The following is a 10,324-nucleotide window of genomic DNA, read 5'->3' as shown; positions in this document are numbered from 1 at the left end:
TAGATAGATAGATAGATAGATAGATAGATAGATAGATAGATAGATAGATAGATAGATAGATAGATAGATAACACGTTCTTCATTCGTATGTACATTTATATGCATGAAATAACCGCATCTTCAACAAGTTTTCATCAAACTTGCATCAACAAGAAATCAGTATCATAATATTTCATGATTCAAATATCAGTACAATGAGTGTGACGTCACACGAAATTGACAATGGCCGCTGTTTAAGATCGAGATGTGGCCATGGAGAAATATGGATTTAAAATGATTTTGAGGGATAATTTAAGGGAAATAAATGCGAGGAATTGATGAATTAACACCACAGAGTTGCTCATTGGTGTTTAATGTCGGTTGGGTAGCAAAATAAAGAAAATTTAAAAAACTCTTTGCCATCCTGTCAATTCGCTCGCTACGCTCGCGAAGCTCACTGGTAGAATTTTGCCTGTTTCTCATATATTTGCAACAAATTGATAAAATCTCCAACTCCTGTGGTGCAATGTAGTTATATTTACATGTTGTTTTTGATAAGTCTACCCCCCCCCCCCTATCTCATTTTATCTCATCGACTCCACTGAGATATATGTACGAAAATTAGCCTCAAACTCTTACCCCTCCTTGGAAATTTTTGCTGATCCGTGAATTCATTCTATGTGCATTGTAGTTCTATATTAATTTTTATTTTTTTAAACCTGCATAACCTATACACTAAACAAATGCATATCCATGCATAACGCTTGGTTGTTTAAACATACAACCAGGAAGTAAATTACACAAGATTCCAATCTCATGATCAGGGCGTCATCCATCCGATTATGACTGAAATAACTTAAAGGTCACATTGATACACACGGTAAGTTAGAATAAGTGTACATGTATGGATAAGTAATGGTGTAAACACGTTGACATATATACATATATATTGGATAAAGCTCAAGATTATTAAGTCGATCAACAATGTTGTGTATAGATTCTTATTACTGAACCGAAAGTAGTAGCTATTTTCAAACATAGGGGCATGAATTTTATCGAGCTCCCATTGTCTCGTAAATGCAACCAGTTTTGGGGTGTTTTTTGTTTTTGTTTGTTTTAGTTTTTTGGGGTTTTTTTTTTGGGGGGGGGGGGTTACAAAAACTATATTAATACGTTAACCAATTGTTGTACATGCACGGATCCAGAAAATAATTCCAAGGGGGGGGGGGGGTCCTAATTGAAAGTCGAAGGAGGGCTACACTAATCATCAGAAATCTTGACAAGCAAAAAAAAGCCCAATTCCAAAAATCATGATATTCCTAATCCTAAAGGGGGGGGGGGGGTAGTATACCATTAACTCCAAAAAAAAATTCATACCTATAAAAACCATAAAATTCCCTAAATCACGAAATAATCCGTAGTAAACATACAGCTAAAAAAAATGACATGGAGCTAAAAAAAAAAAAATGACATGGGTCACAAACAAGCCTCCCAACCGGAAAACACAATTCCATGAAGGAGTCCATCTCCTGGAAAATATTCTGGATCCAAGTATGATTATGTACATTGCTTAATGAAAAATATCAAGTTTCAGTTAAGCACCAGATATGTCTAGCCAAAATGGAAAAGATACTAATGATAAGGAATGAACAAGTTCTTGGTAGATGTCAAAATGTGCATATACTGTTCTGAGATTAAACATTTGCTTGCATATCGTTTGTGTGTATGAGTGTGGGGGGAGGGGGAGGGGCAGGTAGAAATGATTGTCTTCTGAATGTTTCTTGAAAGCAAAATAAATACATGTTGTGTGCAGCTTCCTTTCAGTTAATTGCACTTTTCTGATTTCAGATGGCACTATCTGAGTCCCAAATACCACCCGACGCCCAGCATTATTTGGTGTGTGGAACTGAAGACTGTGAGAAGAACTGCCAGTTTTACTGCAATGAATGTCACCACCCAATGTGTGAACAATGCAGAGATGAACATCAGAAGAGTCCAGAAACCAAGGACCACGAAGTAGTACCTTATAAGCAACGCAAACGTCAGCTTCCTATGCAGAAATGCAAGATCCACCCCACAAAAGACATAAATCTTCTCTGTGAGGAATGCAAGATTCCTCTTTGCTCAAAATGCGGAACCACAACAAAACACCGCGGCCATCTGTTTACCGACCTAGAAATGGTCTTTACTGAAAAATGTTCATCTTGTCATGCAGAAACTACTAAAATTCGAAGCTATTTTGAGCCTACTTCTCAAGATCTGAAAAGGGAAATTAGGAGAGATGTAACAGAAATAAAGAAGATAACAGAAGGCTTAAGAACATCCATGAAGGCTCAAACTGAGGCTGTGAAAAAGATGGTAGACACAGTCACATCTGAAAAGATAAAACAAGTCAACAAAATAAAACAGTCATTATTAAAAACATTAAACGGTCAAAACCAAGAAATAGATGATTACATCAACTATCTCAATGATTTAATCAAAACATATTATGGTTACCTATCTCCTTCAAACATAGAACAATTAACATTTGCCCTCAAATCTGAAAATTTGATCATAAGACCCATACCAGAGACATCCAAACCTGTATATCCCGTATTTACTGCTGGTCAATACAGCGAGAAAGATGTCGAAAAACTACTGGGTATAATAACTGTTCCAAACTATAAACCAGAGAAAAGAAAAATAAAACCCATGGAGACTGCCTCTACACAGCTGAAACCTACAGGGAAACAGAGAAAACACAACAGAGAGAAATCTAACGTGAAAAAAACACTGTCTCGGTCTTCCTCTGTCACCATGGTCAGGGAGTTCACAGTATTAGGTGTTAGTGATGTATATCATATATCACTGGGTAAATCAGGCAGAATCTGGGTCAGTGATTATAACCTTTTCCAAACAGATCTACAAGGGAATAAGCTACAGACTATACAAACCAGTGGTAATTTGGACGGCTACCACACAGTCACACAGGACGGGGATCTGATCTATACAGACAAAGACAACAAAGTCATCAATAGGATAACACCGGATAATACAATCACTGAATTCATTGAAACGGAAGACTGGAGACCATGGAGTATACACTCCTCTCACATCAACGGGGACATACTGGTGGGGATGAGAAAGGATGAAGAGGCTAAAGTCACCAGGTATAACAAGACAGGGACAGAAATACAGAACATAAAGAGAGACAACAAAGGACATGAACTGTATAGTTACCCACACTACATCACAGAAAACATCAATGGTGATATCTGTGTATCAGACTATGACAAACATGCTGTAGTGGTGGTGGATAAATCAGGACAACACAGGTTCTCCTACTCAGGTTGGGAGTCAGTGTTTACTCCTTTTGGAATATGTACTGATGTACTCGGTCACATCCTAGTGTGTGATGATTACACTGACACATTTTATCTCCTGGATCAGGACGGTCAATTGTTATCTTTTCTACTTACCTCAGAGCAATGGTTAGGGATGTTTTGTAGTGTGTGTGTAGACGATGAGAACAATCTCTGGGTGGGACAATGGGGTAACAAAGTATCAGTATACAAGTATCTACAGTGAACATTGCATATCCATACAATAATTACATGTATGTACTGTGTGTATGTTGTAAGACAATGTAACAACACAGTGATAGTGTACAGTGACCAGTATCTACAGTGTACGTTGGAGTACACATCATTCATATTAACCTGTGTATGTTAATTTGTAAATATATCTAGAATAATTTCATTGATGAAGAGTTCACTATTAAATAAACAGGTATTAACACTCTTCTCTTTTCATTAGTAGTATATGGTATTGTTATTTTAATTGGTACAATAGGTTTATAAAATATATTAACTTTTTAAAACTTACCTACACATAAAAAAATATATTTGTTTAGTATACATTTGTTACATTCAGAATTTTAAAATATAAATCCACCAAATATTTAAATCGTGTGTCAATAAATACGCCCTTCCTTTTGCTATTAAGAATTTAAATTCTTGATAATTATGATTACCCAAATTTTTTATATATATATATCTGATATTCTTTAGATAATGTCTGTTTGACAACCCTTTTGGTGTAAATTTTATGGGAAATTGTTAGAAATTAAGAGTTGTACTGGGATAATTTTCGTTTTCTTTCATTTGTTAAAATTTTTCAACTCGATACAACCATTTTTAAGGAACTCAATACACTTATTTATACAGAAACTAGATGTGTCGTTACGCCATGAATGCCCCTATAGGTGACCAAAATTTCAAATACCTTCAGTATAACATTTGTTTGATTGAAGAATAAGTCCTGCGAATTACTCTTTTTTAAGTTCAAGAGGCATACCATTGTCAAAACCATCGGACTGGAACTAAGTTCAAACTTGACCTGTATTTTCTAATTAATTAACCTTATATGAAATATAAACTTGAAATATGCATCATGCACTTCAAAATTGAAAGAGCGGAAAGTACGAATTTCCCATTTTTTCCTAAGTCCAATTGGCATAACTCTGTCAAAAATCATCGGACCAAACCTAAATTCAAACTTGATCTGAATTTTCTTGTGAATAATCTGCATATGAAAGTTCTGCTATATATGCATCCCTTCAAACGTTAGAGGGCGAAAACTGAGAATTTTGCATTTATTTTTAAAGTTCAGGAGGCACATCTTTGTCAAATATCATCGGGCTGAAACCAATTCGAACTCCGCCTATATATTTATCAAGTTCCCATTAAACTTTTTTCAAAGTCCAAGAGGCATAACTCTTTGAAAATACAAATGTATCATCGGACCGGAACCAAATTCGACCTTAGCCTGTATATTCATCTGATACATTCATTAATCAAATTTAAGTTGAATATGTACAACGATTGCTGAGATTATGATTGGAAAATAATGATGACGGAATGACAGAAGGACGGAAGGATGGAAGGACGGAACGGTATATTACTATATGCTCCTGCCATTTAACGGCAGGGGCATAGAAAGGGAGCTATCATCGTGATTTTTCTTTTTACAAAGTTAAAACGGATATAACCCACTCTATCATTTTAAGGATAAAATCGGTAATCTTTTCACAATAAACAGAGAAAATGAATTTGTTACTCGGGGTATGAACCCGGGACGCCTCTGCAAAAGATCAATAATCTACATGCAACCATTATAGCACGGCGATCTTCCTTCTGGAATATAAAGCCGAAATTTAGTAAATGCGTAAATTGATTTTAAAACAAATTAAATAATTTGCATTCATTTGAATTGAACTGTCGATTTACGAAAAGACCCCTACGCTAATCTCTATGATCTCCAACAAGTCTCCAATTCATATCTTTAGCCGTTCTTTAGATGTCTCGTGGACAAAACTTCATTTTAAACTGATAAAATTATACATATATGTAATTTGGCATTGGAATCTTTCAGCCCTGAAACTTTGAAAGAAATTCATTTTCTTGAAATCCCTGCACAAAATTTATGTAAAATTGTGAAATAAAATCAGACAACCGCCCCATAAAAAATATACACCCTAAAAGTACATGTCTCTAACATAATTATCCAAGTTATAATTCTTTTTTACAATGGTGTATGCTTTGACCTATTTTTTTTTTTTGTTTACCTGTTATAAATAATCTCACCTGAATTTACGGTGTCGGTCGGTATACCTGATAGAGAATTGTTATACTCCCAGTAGTTCAAATAGGTCGACTAAACTTGTATAATTTTATGGAATTACGTTTGTTTTATACATATCATTTTTTGTTCTCCTGTATTTTTGCATAAAATTGGTCAAAGAAATCTGATATCGGACAGAGGGGGATTTAGGAAATTACTTTAGTAATGTTTCCTAACCTCAATTTTGCATATTTAAACAAGTCCAATCGAATTTTTAACTCATTTTTCTTTATATTTCAAAATTATATTTGATTTACAGAATAAAATATTTCTATTTGTCGTGTACAACGTTTAAATAAAAAACAAATAAACATTAAATATGATAATTCATTTGATTTAAATGAGTTCGTTCTTGGTTACCTTCTTTATAGACATCGCTTAAATGTTGTTATTATTGGAACATGTCTAACTCTTGGAAAAACTTTAAATAATTGCGATATAAATGTGTTTCAATTTAGTTTTCATAATTAAATATTTTCTGGGACAGAAATTTAAAAATTGTCTGTTGCATTCGAGCAAAATTCCTACAAATATGAAATTATTGCATTCGCAAGTAAAACAAATCTTTAAAAAATTAACGTATATAAATTTTCATCAAAAAGAATACCAAGAACACTAAAAGAACGTTTTTCTGTATATATACTTATAAATATAATATAAACTTTATGTATAGAATTTATGTTAATACTTAGATTTTTTCACTTGAGTTTGAACGTTCGTGCTAATACTAAATGTAAGGTTTCTATTTTGTTCTTGGACCGTGCAAATAAACCGAATAGTACGACCATTGAAAAGCTTGATAAATAGTTTCTACCATTAAAAGAAAATAGCAACCTTTGAAAACAATCACATTTAACCCAAAAACCCTCAATCCGGAAAAAATCAAAAATACTTAGAAACCAAAGCCTTTGCGAGATTTCTTTGAGAGCGATTTTCTGACACTGGTCAATGAAATACAGAATCCATTTGTTACTTTAACCGTTGGTTCCATCTCCAAAAGATTCAAAGACAGGGAAAAGCAGGGTCCCTTTATTTAGCGTGATTGTGTGAATGAAACAGATAAATGAGTGTCTTTACCGCAATCTGATGACGATTAGAAACTCGTTACAAAGTTGAAGTGGCAATTTTCACGGACCAGCTTGAACCACAGCGGGGGTTACTGGCAAGTCCCTGCATAGATTTATGACCCCCCTCCGCATCATTCCCCCTCCCCTCAAATCAAGGGAAGTATCTTTATTTGATGAGAGATGACCCGTTAGAAGATACACTTGTTGAATAGGACACGAATTAAACAGTAGTAACCGATCTCTTTATATCAGTATAGAAAAAAAATAAGATGACAGAAAATACGGAAAAGGATGTACCTGCTTTTACGGTCGAAGATGCCCAATCACCTGTTGATCTAACAACAGCCGATAAAGAAGAAAGCGAGAAAAAAGAAAAAGGTACCAAAAAGTTTGACAAACTTAAACTTACGGATGAAGAAATCGAGGAGAGGCGACGCTCTGCGAACTACATGGAACGCCGCCGCATGAAGAAAATGTCGTCTGCCCTGGCGGATCTGCGAAAGTGCATCCCCCAACAATACCATTTGTATCATCGACGAATGTCCAAAATACGGACTCTAAGACTCGCTATTGCCTACATCAAAGCTCTAAAAGATATTCTGTTAAAAGACGATCAAAGACGCCAACTCGTCGCTATGTCATCACAGTCATCTTTTACTCATGGCGGTATGCGACTTCCTCATGAACCGTTTTCTCCGATGAGCAGCAGCATGATCATCGCCGCTTATGCCGCTCACGGAGCTCAAGTTCCTAAGCGACAGCTTATGTTTTCCCCGGATCTCCGTTTCCAGGAAGTTCCCGAACCTCGTTTCCAGACGCCCAGAGTCCCTCGCCATTCTGCCTACCAAACACCCGTCAATAATCCTATTTATGGACAGTCATTTTTCCGGACCCCGGGGTTGAATAAAACTGCCCCGGAACACACAATATCTTCCCCGGAGGAGGAAGTAAAGCAGGTCGTAATAGCCGGTTGTACGTTATTCCATAACAAGGAAGATGGAACCTCCTGTCCGATCGGAGCCTCTCGGAGTTCTTCCTGTAGATACGTCACGGAGGGATTTGATGGAGTATGTCCGCTACCAGAGGACGACGGGGCCAGGGATCAAATATGATCGGTATGTAATAGTTTGTAGGATTTTGTTCATGAATAAATATAACTATATACATTAAATGTAAGGTTATTTAAGATGTGATTGCAAACATTTAATTTTTTTCAAAAATTAAATTCATAGTTAAGGCCGATTGGAAATATGTACTGTATTAAATTTTAAAGCTGCAATAAACATGTCCTAGTTACTTGCTTCTTATACATTTAATTAAAGTTAAATTATCGATAGGCACTATACTCGCCCGCGCAATTTGGAACACATAACTTTATCTTCGAATTAATCTAGGAGTAAATGAAAAAAAAAACCAATAGAACGCATAACTTAATCATCGAATTAATCTAGGGGTAAATGGGATAAAAAAAGATAGAAAGTTTTAAAATTCTTAAAATGTTACGAATCTTTTCCTTGGCAGTCTTAAACTCGTAAATGTGATTAAAATAGAATTATATTATTATTATAATAAATGATATTCTAAGAGCAAATTCAAGCCCCCTTCAATCAGAAAAAGATAAATCTGTAAAATCTGTTTGTCCATGAAACACACTCATTTCTTTACTCTGTGTTTGCATATGACAACTGCAAATAAATTAACATAATGTATCCGTCAGGTTAAAAATTGTGCATTCTCAGAAGGGATTAATTAAAAATAAATGCATCGGAATGGCTGTTTCCAACCTGTACATGTGCATGTATATTGCACAGTCAATGATCAAAAAGATCAATTAAACTTTAAACCAAGTCTAACGTGTGCATTATGAATCGGAATCATTTTTGCTTCAATAATTCTGACCCGAATAATCTATGTCAAAAGTTTTTTTAAAAACTTATTACTTCCGTTTCTTAAAAATCAAACAAGAATAAAAAATATAGTTGTGTAATACGAAGTTGTATGGCGTGAGTTAAAAGTAAACGAATGAGTATAAATGGAATATATACTGTACATGCATGTAAAGTCAAGTTATCCTAATGTTAATGTTATCCTAAAGTATCCTAGTGTACATATATGCATACAATTCTTATCCATAAATAATCAATCTTATAATTTTGTTTACACATTTTCGAAATAGTTTTATACAATGTTAAAAATTTCTTAATAAATTGATTAATTAAATATTCCATTATCAATTGAAGCATTCATTATTCAAAACATTAACAACAACAACCCCCCCCCCCCCCCTGTTTCTCGAAATTTAATTCAAACGCGATCAATGTGATAAAAAGAAACTACTGCGATAAATAAGAGAATTTTGATTGATATTAAAATATTTCCTATCAGTATTAATTGAAATAGTCCGCATTTCTCAAGGGGTATTTCCGTCGATTAGAATAACCTCTAATTGTTTCATAGGACGCGCGAGATCTCGCACAATACCGCGATATCATCAGAAAAACATGGCACCTAAGCGACTAACGACCGATGATTCGGTAACACGACAGGGTGCCAGCATCCGCTAGTAGAGGTTAGAGATGAATATCAAACGCTAATTAACACTCATTAACAATTAGCACAACATCAAATGAAGAAGGAATCAGCGTCGTGTCAGAGCCTCGGCAAATTTATAGATTTTATAGATTTTCATGGAATTGAATAACCTCTGTAGCACTGGTAGCCCAATGACTGCATTGAAGTTTTTATGTGTTGTTTAACATTTTTGTTTATTTATTTTTAGAATTCGATGAAGTACGCATTTGCAGATATGTGACAGTGCTATATAGGATCAAAGTCGATGAGGATTGAATATATGAATATTTTCTTTTTCTAACTTTAAAATAGAATTGGTTTATATAAAAATGTCAAACCATCAATTGTCTTCTCTGTTTGTTCAAAGAAGTTGTCTCAAAAGCTACAAATACATGTAAAATTATGCGTGCATATACACATGTACATGTACATGTATCTACATATGCTGTGATAGTCAAATAGAATCAAATTGATATTTGAGCTCTGATTATTATATGCGCGGATACAGAAAATGTTTTCAGGGCAAGGGGGTTTGAGGAATAATTGGGTTTGCCGGGGGAGGGGGGGGGGTCCAAGGACTTTTTCCGGTAAATTTACTATCTAATGTGAAATTTAAAAAATTCAATTTCCCAAGGTGGATCAGGACCCCACCCCGCCCCCTGACCCCTCCTTTAAATTTGCCTTCACATGTGCAAGCAATCAACGAAATGTGTCAAGATGGCTCAGACAATGCATTGCTTTATTAATTTTCATTTTCAGGAGGAAACGTATGGGTTGATAGAATACATCTTACCAGGCTTGGGGCGAATTACATTGTGAAGTAATGCATTACATTACCATTACTTCATGAATTTGGGCATTAAATTACCATTACCATTACTTTATTTTCTTGAAGTAATGCATTACATTACTATTACATGAGTAAAGTAATGCATTACCATTACCATTACTTTGTTTTAAAAAGTAAAGCTAATAAAGAGTTTTTGTAAATGTTTCAAATACAAAACACTATTTAACATATCTACAGTTTCATGTTCAGTATC

General features: G+C 34.8%; 2 protein-coding genes across 3 annotated transcripts; both read left to right on the top strand.

Annotated features, from left to right (window-relative positions):
• The first annotated feature begins 651 nt into the window (after positions 1–651).
• LOC128158445 (uncharacterized) lies at positions 652–3,760 on the top strand. Of its 2 annotated transcripts, none has more exons than XM_052821298.1 (2): positions 652–859; positions 1,828–3,760. In XM_052821298.1, the coding sequence occupies exon 2, from the start codon at positions 1,828–1,830 to the stop codon at positions 3,547–3,549; it is 1,722 nt and encodes a 573-aa protein (XP_052677258.1). In that variant the 5' UTR covers positions 652–859; the 3' UTR covers positions 3,550–3,760. The 2 variants fall into 2 exon arrangements, with proteins under 2 accessions (XP_052677258.1, XP_052677257.1); XM_052821297.1 differs by lacking the exon at positions 652–859 and adding an exon at positions 1,282–1,530.
• Positions 3,761–6,909: 3,149 nt separating this feature from the next.
• Positions 6,910–9,564, top strand: LOC128158457 (pancreas transcription factor 1 subunit alpha-like). The gene is made up of 2 exons (XM_052821313.1): positions 6,910–7,825; positions 9,490–9,564. The coding sequence occupies exon 1, from the start codon at positions 6,980–6,982 to the stop codon at positions 7,820–7,822; it is 843 nt and encodes a 280-aa protein (XP_052677273.1). The 5' UTR covers positions 6,910–6,979; the 3' UTR covers positions 7,823–7,825; positions 9,490–9,564.
• Positions 9,565–10,324: the final 760 nt, after the last annotated feature.

This window comes from Crassostrea angulata, chromosome 8 (assembly GCF_025612915.1).
Source record: "Crassostrea angulata isolate pt1a10 chromosome 8, ASM2561291v2, whole genome shotgun sequence".
Classification (NCBI taxonomy): Eukaryota; Metazoa; Mollusca; class Bivalvia; order Ostreida; family Ostreidae; genus Magallana; species Magallana angulata.
The sequence above is the reverse complement of the archived record's forward strand: the minus strand, read 5'-3'. Positions and strand labels throughout refer to the sequence as shown.

What these genes read in the sequence shown, in the direction of transcription:
- LOC128158445 (XM_052821297.1), top strand. Translation starts at nt 1,492, where the DNA reads ATGAAGGAGTCCATCTCCTGGAAAATATTCTGGATCCAA. An exon ending in GGAAAATATTCTGGATCCAA is followed by an intron (nt 1,531 to 1,827) that starts GTATGATTATGT and finishes TTCTGATTTCAG; the next exon opens with ATGGCACTATCTGAGTCCCA.
- LOC128158457 (XM_052821313.1), top strand. Translation starts at nt 6,980, where the DNA reads ATGACAGAAAATACGGAAAAGGATGTACCTGCTTTTACGGTCGAAGAT.